This window comes from Eptesicus fuscus, chromosome 14, assembly GCF_027574615.1.
Source record: "Eptesicus fuscus isolate TK198812 chromosome 14, DD_ASM_mEF_20220401, whole genome shotgun sequence".
Lineage (NCBI taxonomy): Eukaryota > Metazoa > Chordata > Mammalia > Chiroptera > Vespertilionidae > Eptesicus > Eptesicus fuscus.
In genome coordinates, this window is record NC_072486.1 from 62583528 (window position 1) to 62603319 (window position 19792).

General features: G+C 43.5%; 1 protein-coding gene across 2 annotated transcripts in view; it reads right to left on the reverse strand.

The window, feature by feature from the left end:
• Positions 1-19792, reverse strand: part of AHCYL2 (adenosylhomocysteinase like 2) — a 179578-nt gene that overhangs the window by 38841 nt on the left and 120945 nt on the right. The window contains exon 2 of one of the 2 annotated variants that reach the window (XM_028129045.2): positions 5239-5347. In XM_028129045.2, the coding sequence (XP_027984846.1) occupies positions 5239-5347 (109 nt within the window). Of the gene's footprint in view, positions 1-5238; positions 5351-19792 lie in introns of both variants that reach the window. The other variant, XM_008154024.3, reaches the window with a different exon arrangement.

The window sequence follows — 19792 nt, forward strand, 5'->3', positions numbered from 1 at the left end:
GTTATATGATAAGTGCTATGGAGAAAAATTTGATAGGGAGTGTTGGGTGGGTTGTTTGTACAATTTTTATTTTTTTTATTTTTATTGATTTCAGAGAGGAAGGGAGAGGGAGAGAGAGATAGAAACATCAATGATGAGAGAGAATCATCAATCAGCTGCCTCCTGCACAGCCTCTACTGGGGATTGAGCTCACAACCCAGGCATGTGCCCTTAATTGGAATTGAACCCAGGATTCTTCAGTCTACAAGCCAACGCTCTATCCACTGAGCCAGGGCTGTTTGTAAAAATTTAAAAGAGAAGCCAGGATAGACCTATTTTGAGAGGGGATCTTTTGTCAAGAACTGGAGATAAGCCCTAACCGGTTTGGCTCAGTGGATGGAGTGTCAGCCTGTGGACTGAAGGGTCCCAGGTTCGATTCCGGTCAAGGGCATGTACCTTGATTGCGGGCACAACTCCAGTAGGGAGTGTGGAGGAGGCAGCTGAATCGATGTTTCTCTCTCATCGATGTTTCTAACTCTCTATCTGTAAAAAATCAATAAAATATTTTAAAATAAATTTAAAAAAAGAACTGGAGGTAAGACCCAGCTAGGGTATCTTAGAGCATTCCAGGCAGAGGGAATAGCAAGTGCAAAAGTCTTAAAGCAGGAGAATTTCAAAATAACAAAATAACAGTAAGAAGGCTAGTCTGACTGGAGTGAAATGAATAACGGGGAGGCAGGAGGTTTGGGAAAGTAGAGATGTGATTAGAAATGTAATAGGAGGCTGAATAGTATACCTTGTAGGCCATTGTAAGAATTTTAGGTTTTACTCTGAGTGAGACTGGGAAGCCATGGGAGGATTCTGAGCTGATAAGTGATATGACCTGACTTATCCTACCTAATAAAACAGTAATATGCAAATTGACCGCACCTTCGCTACACCCAACAGCCAAATCACGCACACCATCCAATCAGAGTGAGTATGCAAATAAACCCGACCAAGATGGTGGTTAATTTGCATACATAGGCGCCCTGAGCTGACCCCCTGTGACGGATTGCAGGGAGCTGGGGTCTGCTCTGGCACCAGACTGAAAGCCTCCGCTGGAGGCTTTTGGCCTGGAGCCGGAGCGGACACCCAGCTCCCTGCTTTCGATGGATGGTGGGCATGGCGGACACCCAGCTCCTCACTCTGATTGGATGGTGGGCGTGGTGAGCGGACCCCCTGCCATCGAAAGTGGGGAGCTGGGTGTCCGCTTCGGCTCCAGGCCAAAAGCCTCCGGCAGAGGCTTTTGGCCTGGTGCACGAGTGGACCCCCTACCATCGAAAGCGGAGGCTTTTGGCCCGGTGCACGAGCGGACCCCCTGCCACAGATTGCAGGGAGCTGGGGGTTTCTTCCGCCTAGTACACCAGTGGACCCCCTGCGATTGATCACCTGGGCAGGGAGCTGGGGGTCTGCTTTCAGCCTGGGCAGGAGCGGACCCCCTGAGATTGATTGTAGGGAGCTGGGGGTCCGCTCCTGCCCAAGAGGCTTTCGGTCTGGGCAGGCCTGGGCAGGGGCTGAGCTGATGATCAGAGGGAGCTGGAGAGGCCTGCCCAGGCCTAAAGCTTCGGCCAGAGGCTTTAGGCCTGGGCAGGGCCGAGCCCTCCATTGGTGTGAACTATAGAGGAAACACCTTTTCTGACTGCACATTGGCTAAGCTTCCTGCATGCCACTGGTAATATTCTTAGTAACTTGGGTAATAAGAATCCAAAAAGGCGATCTAGGGTTTTTCCACCACACTTCTGGAGAAAAAAATGAAGGTCCGCTGCTGGAAGGCTAAGAAATGTCATATCCTGCCCTAGCCGGTTTGACTCAGTGGATAATGCCTCAGCCTGCAGACAGCAGGGTCTGGGTTTGATTCTGATCAAAGCATGTACCTAGGTTGCAGGCTCCTCCCTGGCCGGGGCCCAGATCAGGGCTCATGCAGGAGGCAACCAATCAAAGTGTTTCTCTCTGTCTTTCCCTTTCTCTTCCACATTATCTAAAAGTTAATGGAAACATACCCTCAGGTGAGGATAAAAAATAAATAAAGAAATCCATATCCTATGAAAGACACATCCTGAAAATGCCTAAAGGAAGTTGTCATTTTTTCTTGGTGAAGGGACTAGAGTCCATGTTGATGAAAACACCTTGGTGGCTGTGGTGACTGACAGTGGGGTGATGGGGCTGGTGCCTTCCCCTGACCAGCCCGGTTGCCTCCCACAAAGGGAGGCCAGACTGCAGCTTAGGTACACTCCTTGTGGGGCGCGGGCCTAAGCCGTCAGTAGGACATCCCCTGAGGGCTCCCAGTATGTGAGAGGGGGCAGGTTGGGCTGAGGGACCCCTGACCCCCAGTGCACGAATTTCATGCACCGGGCCCCTAGTTTTAAAATAATTAATCTAGCTATAGTATTGTCAACGGACTGGAGAGGTAAGGCTGGAACTCAGGAGCTCAGCTTTTAAGATATGGGAGGTTTGAGATGCCTAAAACACCCAAGTGAAAGGACTGAGTTAGGCAATTGAATACAAAGATCTAGTATGTAGGGGAGAGATTTCAGCTGGGGATAAAATTTGAGAATCAAATGTCACTACTATGTGGTATTTAAAACTATGAGACTGAATGAGGTCACTTGGGGAGAAAATATAAACAGAGAAGGGAAGAGGCTCAAAGGTCAGTCTTTGGGGGTTCTGTAATGTTCATTTCTATAGTCACTTAAGTTGTAACGTATGCTGAAAGTGGGCTCCAAGGTCTTACTGACATGTATTTGCATAGCTTCTTGTATTTAGAAAGCTGTAAGTCAAATCCATTATTCCTGGCTTTTCATTCGATGGGTTTGGAGCTTTTTCTGTGTTATCTCATATCATTTCCCATTGCCTCTGTTACTAATTCACAGGCTACAAGTTTTCCAGGATCATACAACAAATCACACATGGACCTAAGACTAGAAACTAGTTCTCTCCCAACTCTCAGTTCAAGACCCAAGGCAGTAGGCATTTCCATTCGGTGTATGTTTAAGAGGACTTGAAAATTGTTCATGCAAATGAAAAAAAAAACAAAACACCAAAAAACAAATAAGGTAACAAACAGCATGTGTGACACAGATGCAAATAAACATATTTTGGGGATTCATTTTAAAAGCACTGAGTTTTTTGGAAATAATACTTCCTACTGACTAGTTCAGACCATATCTGGAATATTATATACTTAGGCATAATATTTTTAAAGGAAAACTTAATCTGGAAAATACCCAGATGAGGAAAGCCTTGTTTGTGGGATGCCCCCAAAATGGTGATTTTTATTTCTAATTCTAGGTAAAATCTTTAAATTCGAGAAATTGTAATACCAGGTTTTGGGTTTGATCCCCGGTTGGGGTTGGTGTGGGAGGCAACCGATCAACGCTTCTCTCTCATATTGATGTTTCCCTCTGTCTTTCTCTTCCTCCCTCTCTAAAGTCAATTAAATAATAATAACAAAAATAAATTCCAATAACTAGAAGAGTTTATCAGGAGCTAAATAACTAGGGGCTCCAGTCGCGCAATCGGTTAGCGCGCGGTACTTATCAGGAGCTAAATAACTAGATAAATGAAGGGTTACCCTATCATTTAAAATGCTCCCAAAGAGGACAGATAGCTATTTGCAGGGTTGCCATCAATGCAATTCCAAGCATCCAGTAGAAAGCTGAAGAACTGACTTTTAAGTTCTTTTTCATCTCCAGAATGTTTTGACTTCAATGCTCTGGAGCTTAATACCCTTAAATGGATATATGTGGTTGATAATTTTTTTACTATAAAAATGGCAATTTAAAAGGTCCACGTTTTCCAGAGTGTCACCAGTTAATGTCACCCACCAATAAGTTTACCAGCCAACTATGTGTTCGCTTAGAAACCACGTGCATCAATCACACTCTTCTAGGTAAACAGATATTTTGTAGGTATACTCCCTGCATATAGGGGTTCATTGGGAAGGCAGGCATTAGTTTTTCTCTGCAGGAACACAGTTGGAAATATGGATCTAATGTGTAGGGAATAAATTGAGTTGGAGTTAAAATTTAGTATAGTTATTATTTAGTATAGTCTTTAGATAACATGCACAAACTATTAGTCTAAAATGTTATACCCTGTTTTACAATTCACATTTTCACAATTATTGAAGTTTCCAGAGTTATATTAGCTGGTTTATGAATTTTCAACACTGGTTATTTCAGCAGAATAAGAGTGGTACCACATTTGGTGTCTGCTGACAAAAATCCATAGGAAATTATCTCATGTGCTTTACATCATTCAGTTATTGTGGGGAGAAAGTAAAAATGAATGTAAAAATGCAAATAACAATCTACCAATCTAAAAGTTACAGTTTTCTAAACAAGCTTTCTTCAAGTTTACATAATACTGCTTTCCTAATTGTGTGAAGAACAAATAAAACTTCAGGTCATGATGAAAACTTTCTAATGAATATTACTACTTCTAATGTGAAGAGACAACTCAGTTTCCTACCACATTCCAACACAAGAGCAAAATAAAATAGCTCCATATTAGATCAGATACATACTGGGCACTGTTGCACAAATGGCCAATGCCTTCAAGGGGTTTTACATGGTAACAGCTCATCTGGCATTAAATGATAAAACTCAGGGCCTACATATTTGAATTAGTGCCACTGCAAAGGAAGAAAGGAGTAATAAACAATACAATATCACAGCTTAGAAGAGAAGGCAAAGGGCTCACTTGAACTAGCTACAACGTTTTCATGTTTGTTGGGGCAATTAAGGTTTCCCCATTAATATGCAAGTACCAGATGGAAGGATAGGGAACCCCTCTTCTATTTTCAAAGAAAGGAAAAACACAAGTCTTAACACATGTTTAGTGAAGGTCATCAGTGAGCAACATACTCCTTCCCATCCTCTGAATAAATCAGAACTCAATTTCCTTAACCACCTTCTACCTTTATTGGAAAAAGAGGCTTCTATTTAACTCCACTCTGAATCCCCAAGAGCAAGCATATCAAACTCGCGGCCCTTGTGTCGCATACCATGTTTATTTGGCCTGTGTTAGCCTTTGAGTTTGACATGTTTGCCCAAGAGGAATCCAAAAATTCCATCTAGAATTTTGGTCTGAATTTCAACTTAGAGACAAAGTGTTTATTCCGAAGTACGGGCTTGACCATGCTTAATTAGCCTTGGGTAGGCAATGGGTCTATTGGTCATACCTCTATAGCTGAGTCGATAGAAGTTCAGTACTCACCTGAACTGTAGCTGTCAGTAGATGACTGAGAAATGGAACGAGACAGAGAGCGACGTCCAATTTTGGTGGGACGTTTGTTAAATTCTTGCTTCTGGTCAGCAAACTGGATCTGCTAAGAAAAAGGACTCTAGTTACATAAAGGAAAACAACCTCTGTTTTGAGATAACATTTCAAGGTAGTTGATCTAACTGTACCAACCCATCTTTAAAATGTTAACACTCTGGAGAGAAGAATGATTTTTCATTCTTTACTTACTATAGTTCCATCAAATTTAAATATTCGACCCACTCTCTGATCATATGCTTTTATTTTATTACTAGAGGCCCGGTGCATGGATTCGTATACTGGTGGGGTCCCTCAGCCTGGCCTGTGCCCTCTTGCAATCTGAGATCCCAAGGAGCTGGCTTTGCCCCGATCCCCACAAGCCAGGCCGAGGGACCCCACCGGTGCACAAATCCATGCACCGGGTCTCTAGTATGCATATAAGATCTTTGGTTAATCTCTTCCCACTCTCCCCCTCTTCCCCTCCCCACTTCTCTCTGAGATTCATCAGTCTGTTTGTTCCATGTTTCCATGCCTGTGGTTTCCACTCCTGCATTGAGCATCTGCCCCCTGGTGGTCAGTGCGCATCATAGCTACTGGACAGTCACTTAGGCTTTTATATATATATAGATTATTATTATTTTTTAAAATCCTCACCTGAGAGAGTGGAAGGGAGGGAGGAGGGAGAGAAACATCTACTAGTTGCCTCCTGCACGTGTCCCCACTGGGGTCAGGGACTGAACCTGCAACCGAGGTATGTGCCCTTTGACTAGGAATCAAACCCTCAACCCTTTGGTCTGTGGGCCGACACTCTAACCACTGAGCAACCAGCCAGGGCTATATGCTTTTTACAATAAAATTGTGACGAGAGAGAGAGAGAGAGAGAGAGAGAGAGAGAGAGAGAGAGAGAGAGAGAGAATGGGATTTCTGGTTAAAATTAATTTTTCGAAAGTTGAGTCATATTCAGAAATTCTTTCTATAGTTTCGCTGAAAAGAATTTTGAGACTATTCCAATTTTCACCTATCTAGATGAGAAACTGCAAGGTACAGGAAGGCAAAGTGACTTGCCTTCAAGGTTTTAAGATTCTCAAGAAATGGTTTGGTATAATGAAAAAATACATAGGCTTTCCATTCAGACAGAACGTTCCTGGGACTGAATTAAAATACTGGCTATGCCACTCACTAGCTATGTGATGTTGGTCAAGATGTTTCTATGAGCCCCATTTTCTCATAAATATAGCAAAGATGAAAATACCTCACAAGTTTTAGAGAGGGTTAAATGAAACAATGTATGGGCATACTTTGTTTAATTGTGCTTCACAGATGTTGCATTTTTGTTGTTGTTTGTTTTTACAAATTGAAGGCAAGACTCTCCATCAGCAAAAGATTACAATTCTATTGCAGTGGTCTGGAAACAAACCCCCCTATCTCTGAGGTATGCCTGTAGGTAAACTGTGAAGCATAGCAGGAGATTCAATAAATCCACTCCCCCACTCCAGCCCCAACAGTTTATAAATCTTCTTATAGCTCTTGCAGATAGTCACTATAGTTTTTAAAGATGTATTAATTAGCTTTTTAATACTAGTAAGTACAGTAAACATTAATTTATTATTTTTAATGCTTGCTATCATAAAATACCTAAAAGCCACAAGAATGATCATTTATCCTATCTAATAAAGAGGTAATATGCAAATTGACTGTCACTCCAACACACTAGATAGCTGCCCCCATGTGGTGAAAGATGGCTGCCACAAGATGGCCAGCAGGGGAGGGCAGTTGTGGGCGATCAGGCCAGCAGGGGAGGGCAGTTAGGGGTGACCAGGCCTGCAGGGGAGGACAGTTGCAGGGGATGAGGCCTACAGGGGAGGGCAGTTAGGAGTGACTGGGCCTGCAGGGGAGGGCAGTTGGGGGAGACCAGGCTTGCAGGGGAGGGTAGTGGGGGGAACCAGGCCTGCAAGGGAGGGCAGTTGGGGGGGACCAGGTCTGCAGGGGAGGGTAGTGGGGTCAACCAGGCCTGCAGGGGAGGGAAGTTGGAGAGGACCAGGCCTGCAGGGGAGGGAAAGTAGGGGTGACTGGGCCGGCAGGGGAGGGCAGTTAGGGGCAATGGGGCTGGCAGGGGAGCAGTTAGGCATCAATCAGGCTGGCAGCAGAGTGGTTAGGGGGTGATCAGGCTGGCAGGCAGAAGTAGTTAGGGGCAATCAGGCAGGCAGGCAGGCAGGCAGGCAGGCGAGCGGTTGGGAGCCAGCAGTCCTGGATTGTAAGAGGACATTCCTTGGGCAGTCGGACATCCCTTGAGGGGTCCCAAATTGGAGAGTGTTCAGGCTGAGCTGAGGGACACCCGGGCCTCTAGTTAATTATAATATGACAGATGTAAAGGAGTGAATAAGTGTACTGAATATGTATAAACCTCAATACTCAAGATTGCATTTTGGACACTATCTAAAAATGAGTTTCTTGCACTTTTATCTCTTTCTCCTACTGTTGGAGGTTCCAGCTGCTACTTTTTAACACTTTACCAATCAAAGCTCATATAATTTCAACAAATATCTTTTTTCTTTTCCCCTAATTGAAAATTTGCGTTAATTGCTTAAATTATTCTGGATCCCAGGTGGCAAGGAGGCAGGAAGCATCAAAGATCTGACAACTGGTTCTACCTTTCACAATAAAAAGATGATTCCCTGATGGGCAGAACACAGATACAGCATATTAAAATGAGAGCAGCAACTGACCTCCGTTTCCTGCAGCTAGAGGTAACTACTAAGTCATTTGAGTATTGAGACAAAGGAACCAATGACAAATTGAATTAGATTAGCATGTCTTTCAGGGGAATTCATACCATTTTCATAGCTGTAGCAACACAGAAAGCCTATGTAGCACTTTCAAGTTGTAAATTATTTTCAGCAATAGGAAAATTCATTGGATTAGTAGTTCTTTGCAAAATAAAAAAGGGTAAAACTGATTATTTTGCTAAATAGGTAAAGTGCCCTTTCTATGAACTCCCATGGGATATACATGAACTTCCATGTACATCTCCTATCACAGCACTTATCACACTGAATATAACTACCTGGACCCTGTATAAGCAACTGGCTCCATAAAGGCAGGAGCTATGTACGTAAGGGTGACCTTACATTCTCAGACACAAATGCCTGACACATGGTAGGCAGTCATGTGCTGAAATGAATCTGAAGTAGCCTAGTCTATCTTCACTGTCTGTACGTGGTTGAATATTAAGTAAACATGGTAAGCATAAACCAAGCTTAAAGTTAAAAGAAGTTTTAAGGGCAAAAAAAGTTGGGAAGGGGAGGAAGGTGGGTGTGAAAATGGGGAGGAGGATAGCAGTCAAGCTCAAAACTGGTTTGCATTTCACCAACCTTGTTTAAGACAATGACTTGTCTTTATTCTTTTTTAGAGGCCCATCTAGGAAAAGGAGTAATAACTGACCTTCCAAAGGTCACAATGAGTCACTAGCTTTAGCTGTGCCTCCTTAAAACAACAAAAAGAGAGTAACAGATAAACCCTCCCTGAGGTATGTTAACACCCCCCTCCCATCCCATACACCACTAGAGGGGGCCAATCACTCTACTTCTCTAGGATCAGGGGTGGGTGGGTACACATACATTTACCCCAATAACCTTAACCATAGCTGAATCATCATCTCAAACCATTTTCCCTAAGCTGAGCTCTATTCTCTATTCTTTTCCATTTGCAGTAATTCCTTCCATTTAGGTCAACTTTAGGCTGTTTTTGGCACTACAGAAGACTATGTGGGCTTTCTGCACTCAGAGGCAGAGAGTACTAAATGTTGTTTACTTGTTAGATACTGAACTCAAGTTTCTTTTGGACAGAAGAATATTAGAGACTAACTACTATATAGAATGTTATACCATTTTCTGGAGAAATTAATATGTTTATCTCTTACTGATAACCAGAGCATATGTTTTAAGTAGGTCATTCCTGTTGCCCACCTACTCTAATCGTTAAATACGATATACATTCCTTACTCAACAGCTCACCTTGTAACACTCAACCTCTTGTAACACAGTAGTCTATCCAGCCCCGGCAGGGGTATTTTGGTGGATCCTACCCCTAATTTTCCTATGTGTCTGAAATCAGAGAGTCCTTTAAGGTAAGCGATCTTTTTTTCCCAGAGAGAACTGCCTAATTTCAACAAGCATCAAGCTAAGGAAAGGAAAGAGACTGTTACGAGAGGGGCAGCTCACCTTTTGCCAGAAGGAGGGATGAAAGCAGGAAAGGAGGGAAAAAGCAGCTGGCCTTTCACATTAAAGGTCATCACAGCATCAAGACTGGAAAATAAGAGCTTAGCCTCACCTGGGCTTTAATCCCAGAGTTGCCATTGACAATGTATTTCTTCTTGTTGCTCAGCATAGTGACATTACCAGCCCTACTGCCACCTCTCCGGTCTAGGGACCCTTGTGGTTAGGCCTTTAAACTTTCCGCATCAGCAATTCTGTTGGCTCTGATTCCAGCTAGCTTTCCCCCCCCCCCCCCCCCCCCGCCTCGGTTGGGAGGTGGGGTGCTACCCTTCCCTGGAATCCCTGAAGCTGCTCTAACAACCCCTCCAGCAATTGAACCCAATGTAATAACGCATTTGTTGGTGGCTCATCAGCCATTCCTAATTCTGGTGGCTGTTTTGCTTTTATTATATTTTTTTCCTAAACACCTAATTACATGATCCTCTGACCTCAAAACCTTAACAAGTCCCTTGACAAGGCCCAACTTGCATGCGCATAACAATAGCGTATTTATATAACCAGGGCACTTTTTTGCCTGCTATAATTACCTTGCTAATTAAGTTCCTTTTTAACCTTACCGCCTCCTTTTCCATGTCAGATGATTTTAGTTAGCCTAGTCTTATTAGAAAAAAAATTAACTACAAAGCCACTAAAACAATGAGGGAATTTAAGATAGCAAGAAAAAAAAATGGTGCTAAGTGCTCAGGCAGGTCCCGCAGCCCCCAACTACGCTCTGTGTCCTTGAGTTAGAGTGGGGACAGGTTTTGACATCTGATTTCTAGTCCCATCTCCAGATTGTTGCTGATTAGGTACTGAGTGACTATGTTTGTTTATTTCAGCCCTGGCCGGTTTGCTCACTGGTTAGAGCATCAGCCTGCTGACCGAAGGCTGTGGGTTCAATTCCCGGTCAAGGGCATGTACCAGCGGGCGCAGGAAGCAACAATCAACGTGTCTCTCTCAAGTCGTTTCTCTCTCTCTATACCCCTCCTCCCTCCCTCCCACCCTCTCTAAAAAAAAAAAAATCAATGGAAAAAATATCCTCAGGTGAGGATTTAAAAAAAAAGTTTTTCAGTCTTGGCCGAGAGTCTTACCAAGCACCAGAAGTTTGCCACCCAGTCGGGTGCATGCAGGAGGCAACAGATGGGGGTTTTTCTCTCTCTTTTCCTGTCCCTTCCTCTCTCTAAAATCAATAACTGTGTGTTTTGTGAAGGTATGACTACAAAGGAAAGTTTTCTTTTCATATATTTATATATTTTTATTTTTTACAGAGAGGAAAGGAGAGGGATAGAGAGTTAGAAACATTGATGAGAGAGAAACAGTGATCAGCTGCCTCCTGTATGCCCCCCACTAGGGATGGAGCCTGCAACCAAGGTGCATACCCTCAACTGGAATTGAACCTGTGACCTTTCAGTCCGAGGCCGGACGCTCCATCCACTGAGCCAAACTGGTCAGGAAGGACAAAGGGAGTTTTCTATTGCCTCAGAGTCCCCAGAATCACAATGGCTTTGTTACATATCAAATACAGTCAAATGAAAGGGCAAAGAATCATTATTTATCATTATTTATTTGTTGAATTCTGAATGGGGGCCAGTGAATAGGAGATCCATATTCAACTGTATCTTATAGAGACAGGGTAGAAATGTGATTTGAATTCTTCTTAAAAAGGGGGCGGGGGGGCTGCTTATTGAGCAGAAGAAAGAACATGAAGTGGTAAATTCTTTTTTTGAAAGAATAAGCTTTGAGAGAAAAGGTCTCTGAAAGAATAGAATAAGGGTAAGAGCTAATATTTATTAAGTGCCTATTACACACAGCCTTGTGCATGTTACTTCTATTAATCAGCATAAGAATGTTTAAAAGTAGGCATTATTAACCCCATTTGACACATTAGGGAAGTGCAGCTCTGCGAGAACAAATGATTTGCCTGAGGTCTCACCGTAAGTCAATGATGGGACTAGAATGTGGGAGCCCGTGTTTATGTCAGAGCCGAGGCTCTTCCCTATACCAGTGGCTGGCAAACTCATTAGTCAACAGAGCCAAATATCAACAGTACAACGATTGAAATTTCTTATGAGAGCTGAAAACCGACTTCTGCGCATGGGCCATGAAGTTTCAATCGCACTGTACGTGTGCGCCCGCACGTGGTATTTTGTGGAAGAGCCACACTCAAGGGGCCAAAGAGTCGCATGTGGCTCTCGAGCCGCAGTTTGCCAACCACTGCCCTATACCATACCTAATGATATCAATCAATCAAACACCAAAAACTCCCTGGGTCCTAATCCCAGGTGCATTAGCCCTACTTCATTTTTAATTTAATTACTCCTTACATTTACTTTCTTATCAGATTGGGTCTCAGAAATGACGTCATCCCCGATGATGTTGGAGCTCTGATCAAATCACAATTCTGAAATGGCTAATCCAAGGATTTTAAATTTAACAGCCCTTTAACTGGCAACTTTGCCCAATGCCACCACCAGAAATTAAAACAGAAATTGAACCCCATTATTGATGTTCACTGTCACTCATAATTTCAAGAAATGAGATAGACGGATAGTTTCCTGCTTGTTGGCTGGATCTCTAAACTTCTGCTTTTGCTAACAAATGATGTTCACCCTAGTACACCCAGCTGGTTCCTGATTTTACTCACTCAGGTGGAAAGGAACTCTTTAGTCCAATGGCTTGTCATCACACTTGAACCAAAACGAATTGCAGATCTACACCAAACACAACCAGAAGACATTTTAGGACACTATTACTGATGGGAAAAGCCTTACCACTTAATGAGTTTATCTAACAAAGGCGTTCTCAAACTTTAGGTGCTTCAAAATATCTGGAAGGTTTATTACAACGAATTTCTGGGCCCCACTCCCAGAGTTTCTGATTTAGTAAATCTGGGTGGGGCCCACGATTTTGTATTTGTAACAAGTTTCCGGGAGATGCTGCCGCTGCTGCTCCGGGGACCACACTTTGAGAACCACTGCTCAACACCTTCTCCAAGCATGAATAAAGCAGCTCTAATTTTCTTGACTCTTCCCTTGGCCAACCATTTGATCCTATCTGTGGCTATGCCAGGGCAGAATACTGAAAGGCAGAAAAGATTCTTTGAAAAGTAAGAGATCAGAATGAGGTAAACCTTCATACCCAGCTCAGGGATCAAGAGAACTGGGTCTAATTCTGATTTCCACAGTTTGAGGCTGTTACGAATAGATGGTTAAAACAGTAAGAAAAACAGAACTCCTGGGGAAGACAGAAGATCTGTTTAACCTAAAGAGGATCAGGCCAAGAGAAAACAGTTAATTCCTTTTCAAATATATAAAGGATGATAATCAGAGGTTCTCTCTGTAACTCCATTTCTTAACATTTCCCACACTTTATATCTGTAATCCTCGTTTGTAATATGGGAACAATCACATCTACTTTGCTTATCTCAAATGTGTGCTGAGAGATAAAATAATGTATTTGAGAGGATTTTGAAGACTACATAATAATACACAGTATAAAACATAAACATTTTTGTATTTTTAGGTCAAAAGTTCTTCATCTAGAGTCCAAAGAAAAAATGCAAAATTTTGTGTATGTGTGTGTTTTCCTGGAGAGAGGGCCCATAGTTTTGCAAATGGGTCTCTGCTTTAAATGTCAACCCTGACCCAGAGCTAAAGCCAAACTATCTCTACCACAATTTACCAGATAGATACCTTAAAGGTGTCTGTCTCACTTCCAAGTAGATATGGCGCAAGCGTTCTTAGAGACATGCCTCCCCAAGCCAAAGGAGCTGCTAAAACAAATTCTTCACTTATAAAAGGAATTACTTCTAGCCAAAAGCAAGTCAGGTAACCAGCTGGCTGAGTACTCAAGTCATTAGATTTCCTATGGAAAAGTACCAAGTACTATAGAGAGCCTGGGTGGGAGGAGAAAATATTAAAATGCAGAAACTTAAAAAAAGGTTACTGCTGATCTCCACACAATATAAGAGAAAGCATTTGTATTTCACCTACTGACAGGAACTAAAGATTTCTCAGGGAAAGTAAAAACATATCAATAAGACCAATCTTTAAAAGGATGTATTCTCCAAACTTTTCACAGTAAAACTGCCTGAACAAGCCAAAGGAAATCCTTCACAAAAAACAGCTGAGGAGCAGAGGGTCCAGCAGAAGTTTTCCAGAGATTGATGGAATGTTAACTGACGGTCTACCCTGTCAATTCTCGAGATTGGGGTTCTTCAAAGTTCGTCCTGGCTTATTTCCCTCCCGGGAATCAGAGATGTGAGTACTCTCAGCTGCTGTCTGGTCTGAGTCCTATTTTTGAGGGGTATGCAAGTCTCTTTTTTCTGCTATGGTTAACAAAAGGGAAGGTGTTATAATGGACCTTCTTTGCTAAATTCTCCTCCTGAAAGGTTTGAGAGTCTTGTCATATTTCTTTTGGAGACTAGGATAGTCTCAGTGGAAGTTTCATTACATTAATATATCAACTGGAACATTTGTTAAAATGAGTCAGACATTTGTTAAAACTTTTTAAAATAGAAATTTCTGCCCAACATGGGAGCTGGCTTCAGGGTTTTCTCTCAGAGATTCAAGGGCACTAATATTTTACAGGTAAGGTCTGGAAATCTATAGGCAATACACTAGAGGGTGCTCAGGGTTCCCTTTACTGGCTAAGTGGACATAGGTGGCAGCCTAATGCAGCACTTTCAGACCAGGTCAGAAACTAATGACATGCACTATCTTAAAAAGCCTCAAAAGGTTAAGACTTTTGGCCAGGAAATATAGTAGATGAAAAAAACTGAAGGGGAGAGATCAACCAAAGGACTTGTTTGCATGCATATGAGCCTAACCAGTGGTTAAGGACAACAGGGGGGTGGGGGCATGCGTGGGGAGGAGTGTGGGATGGGAATGGGGGGATGAGGACAAATATGTGATACCTTAATCAATAAAGAAATTAAAAACACACACACACACAAAATAAAAAATAAAGCTCTCTATTTGTCCCAGTCTCAAAAAAAACACACAAAAAACTGAATTATTGAAGCCCCTCCTTATTCTTTCTCATTGTTGTTTTAAAAATAAAATCTACTGATTAAAGGTATTTTCCTAATTTTTGAGAGAGATGGGCCAAGAAATTGCTAAATGAGAGATGCCATAATGAAAACAGAGCAGGCCTGTGTTTTAAAGATTGTTTACTAAAAGCTGGGGAGTTCAGGTGCCTCGTTAGCGCAGTAGGTAGCGCGTCAGTCTCATAAAAGCTGGGGAGTCCTAGGTTATATCCCTTAAGCAATAGTCACACTAACTCCTTAAAGACACTCTCCTTCTTCATGTAAATAAAAAGAAGGTAAGTAGGTAAGCAGCAGAAGCTCCTCTTGAGGATGTGCTCAGCAGGTAAGATGGTGAGGAAGTTACGAGATTAAGAATTACTATAAACTTTCAATTGATTCGGAGTTGACATACTAATGTTCCATGGAATTCTTCTGTAATATTCCTTTAGAGAAGTACCAAAATTAGTAGTATCTTAATGTGGTCCCTCCCATAAAAAATACAAAACAGACTTCTTGCTCCCCCTTGTTATTAGTTAGTGGCTGGAGATTCAGAAACAAAAACCCAACTAGAATTATTGTATGAATCATTTCCATTAATTCTAAAACAATACATTATTTGATGTGGATGGGTAGAATTACTTTCTATCAAACTTTTAAAAACTAAGCACAAGGTTCTGAAACAACATTAAGAAGAACAACAGCAATAACCCCAACAAAAATGAAAAACAATAGTTTTAACAGTAAGAGGTGGAATGTGGGCTACTCAGTTGGGCCTTTGTTAGGCCTATTATATATTCAATCTCATTATTTTTGTTATTGTTAATCCTCACCCAAGGATATTTTTCCATTGATTTTTAGAGAGTGGAAGGGATGTGAGAGACAAAAAGAAACATCGATGTGAGAGAGACACATTGGTTGCCCCCTGCACATGACTGACTGGGGTTGGGATGGAGCCTGCAATTCAGGTACGTGCCCTTGATCTGAATCGAACCCAGGACCCTTCAGTCCACAGACCAGCGCTCTATCCACTGAGCCAAACTGGCTAGGGCTCAATCTCATTATTGATGGTTATTTCTTTAAGTCCATAATTCCATAAAAACAAAAAAGAATTTGAAATATGTTGTATATAGTCTAACCAGTTTTCCATGAGGAAATCCTATAGAATGAAAGACTAATATGCAAATAGTCCGAACGGCAGAACAACCGAACAACTGGTCGCTATGATGTGCGCTGACCACCAGGGCGGAACATGGTGGGCATTGGCAGCAGGTGGCAGAGCGCGGAACATGGCGGGCATCGCCCGAGGCAGGATGGTGGAGCAGGTGAGCGGGGGCGCCAGACCAAGGAGGGGCACAGGTCGCTGTCATCGAGGCGAGCTTCTGGTGGTTACTGAAAATTCTTTGTTCTCACATGCTGCGGTCCCTCCTGGCATGTGCACCTGCTGCGGGCGCCGGCCCCACTCCCACCTGTTCGCACCCGTTGTTGGCACCGTCAGCAGGTGCAAGCGGTGGCTGCTGGCCCCGATTGTCCCTGAGGGCTTCTCCACCTCCCCCTGCTCCTGAGGGGTAACTGGGGCAGCAGCCACCGCTCGAACCCACTGACAGCGCCTGCCCCACTCACACCCACTGCTGGTGCCGGCCCCAATTGCTCCACACCGTCAGCAGGTGCAAGCGGGGCCTGAGCTGTCAGCTCGTGGGAGCGGTGGTGGGAGCAGGGCTGCCAGCAGACAGAGGACCAGGGTCTGCGGCAGGAGGGGCCAAGCGGGCATGTGGAGGATGGGCCTAGACCCACTCCTTTACCCACCACAGCCTCGCGGCCCACAGTTCCTTTAAAAGTGCACTAATTCGTGCATTGGGCCCTGATATATATATAAAACACAGATGGTACAGACTGTAAGAAATCACTAAACCCAGAAGAAACCACAGTTAGGAACATAAGAATGGTTGCTGTTTTTAAATCTAAAGTTGATGTTGGATCTAAAATATTAGGTTATATGTGGTAGTTCTTATCAACAAGTAAGTCCTTATTACCATCATATTAAAAACATTTATCAGGCAAATATGTTATTTGAAGAATGGCACTAAAGGAGCTATAGATCCTGCCTCTTAGAAATATACATATAAAGAATATTTGGGGAAATGTTTTGATTGGAGGGGGAAAACTGGGCAGGTAGGGGAGAAAGGTCAAATGTTTTCAGAGACTTGAGAGCGCACCATTTCTACAAAGTCTCTCCCCCCTCCCCGCCTCCCCCCGCTCCTCACAGTACAGGTATAATTCAAAGATATAGCAGATTTGGTCTAGACCAGGAATTTTGACCAGTATGCTGCAAGAATTTTTAAAACATGCAATACTTGACTATTTAGTCAGGGCCACCGACCTCTTTTCCCTTAGATTGTCAAACTTTTAAAATTTACAACAAGCCAATACAACAGCAGCCATCTGGTGTGAATGAATCAAAATGATACCTACCTTTTCTGTCAGATTGGTAAAAAAAATAAATAACTTTTGGTTTGCTGCAGAATTTTAGTAGTTAATGTGTGCCATGAGATAGAAAAGATTGAAAGTCACTGGTCGGACCACCACAGTGAAGCAAGCAGTGAACAAGGCAAGTCCGCTCTTTTTGCTGGTGGAGGGCCTCTTGCCTTTAGTTTGTAAAAAACGCAACATCTCTGAAGCACAATAAAGCAAGGTGTGCCTGTATTTTTTTAAATCCACACAAGAAACAAACAAAGTATCAGCTTGTGTATAAAATACAAAGCACTCATAGGATAGCACAACCCATGCAGTACACAAGCAGCAGTAGGGACTCCAGCCCAGCACAGCTGGGCAAGAAGCTGACTCTGGCCAGGCAGCTCTAAGACTTCCCAGCTTCACTTGTAATTAAGAAACAGGGGCGACCCAAGACAGAGGAACGAATCATAAATTAGAGTAATAACTTTTTCCCCAACCACAGGTCTTGGTAGGAATTTCTCACAGGTGATCCCTGTCATCTGTCAGAGGTGGCAGCCTCATTATCAAGAAACGGAAAAGCAAAATGATGGAAGAACTCACCATCCACTCAGGCATGTGAAAAGCTGAGGTGCCCTCATTCCCGTCCCACTTCTCCATAGTGCAGGCTTGGAGAATATATGTCTTGAAGCAAAATGGAAAGCTGGTTTGGAAATGCCTGGGTTTTCCGAGTGGCCAAAAGCAGAACCAAACCGAGTGATTCAGAAGTTCACAATGTCTAGCAGAAGCTGCATCCCCTTTAACAGAGGCTTCCTATTCAAATCAAGATCACTCGTCAACTGCCTAACAAGTCCCTTACTGGTTGGCTAGCTTCAAAGCTTCTGCTTCTGATTCAAAATCAGAGCTAATGCAAGGTTCTGCACCCAGCCACTGCACTTCCTACAGGGCACTCACTGTCTAATGCTACCCAAACACGCTACCCCCTCCGCCCCGTGGGGACTTTCTGCAGCACCAGTCAGGCTTCCTCCCTTTCCCAGTGTGTAAGGCACTTGTTAATTTCCTCCCGCCCCTCAGGATACGTCACTGGAAGTGCTGATACCAAAATCAATAAGGCTCAAGGTCAAGAAGGCACTCCCATTTCTCAAGAGTTACTGGATCTGTACAGTAAATAGGCGTTTCCTTGAAATCAAGAGTTCCTTATGGCTTTCAAGTTTAAACAACTATGCAGAAGCTCCCCACCTGCTCACAGCAGGGGTCTGACACTAAGCTCAGGCACATCACAAATCAAATTCTTCTTTCACGGGAGATGGAGCCAAGGAAGATCTTACAGAATCAGAACTTATAGAAGCTTTACGAAAGTTCTGGCACTACAACTCCCTCTGCTGGCTCCCGGTGCTATGTACATGAAGGTCTAAGACCTTCAGGGGCATCAACAACATAGGTGCCAATTGTAAATTAGCAGCTTCCCTAGGGCCAGTCAGGAGCTAGCAACGTGTAGGTTCAGAGGGAGCCAGGTTTTCTGGTCAAGACTAGAGCTGCCTCAAAGTCCCAATGCCAGTTTTTACTCACAGGTCTGGTTTCAGGAAGAAACAGGATGCCAACACAGCAGCTGTACAGACTATAATCTTAAGGGACCTCAGAAGCAGTTTCTTCTTTATGCCCCATACCAGCTCCCTCCTCTCTGTATACTTCAGATGTTTGAAAATAAGACACAACCAGCAAAAAGGTGACCTAACCTATTTTACTTCTTAGTTCATTCCAATAACAGTACCATAGATTTCAGGCACAAAAGAAGCCCAATAAGATATGCCTGCTTCACTCCCCTTCAAGAATCAGGGACTTGGGAAGGGTGGAAGGGAGGAGGGGGGGTGGGATAAGAGATCAACTAAAAGACTTGTATGCATGCATATAAGCATAACCAATGGACACAGACACTAGGGGGGTGAGGGCCTGTGCTGGGAGCGGGCTGGGAGAGGTCAATGGGGGAAAAAGGGAACATATGTAATACTTTCAACAATAAAGGGGAAAAAAAAAGAATCAGGGACTGTTCACAGTGTCAATTCCCATTACAGAGAATTCTTTCTATGGAGCTAATAGTCATCCTATATAACAAAAGGTTAATATGCAAATTGACCAAACAGCAGAACGACCGGTCACTATGACATGCACTGACCACCAGGGGGCAGATGCCCAATGCAGGAGCTGTCCCCTAATGGTCAGTGTGCTCCCACAGGGGGAGCGCCACTCAGCTAGAAGCTGGGCTCATGGCTGGCTAGCATAGCAGCGGTGGTGGGAGCCTCTCCTGCCTCCATGGCAGTGCTAAGGATGTCCTATGGGGATCGGGCCTAAGCCATCAGTTGGACATGCCCTGAGGGCTCCCAGACTGTGAGAGTGTGCAGTCCGGGCTGAGGTACTCCCCCCCTCCGAGTGCATGAATTTTGTGCACCGGGCCTCTAGTAATACTATAATTAGGATTAAAGGTTCATTGCACTTTAGGGCCTTCATTGGCTAAGAGGATGGTCCTTTGGATGTGGAGAGAAGAAGGTAACATCTAGGGAAAGAGATACTGTAAGATGCCAGAGAAGGTAGAATTCAAATAACTGATTTGGAGGGCTAGGCTAGAAAGAAAGTCAAGTGAAAACAGAAGGGGACTACTGGGCCAAGTGAATGCAGAGGTGTCAAAGGATTAGAGATCCCAGGGCAGGTGGAGATCACATGCAAAAACAACAGAGAACAGCAGCCCGGCTGGTATTGCTCAGTTGGTTGAGCGTCGTTGAACCAT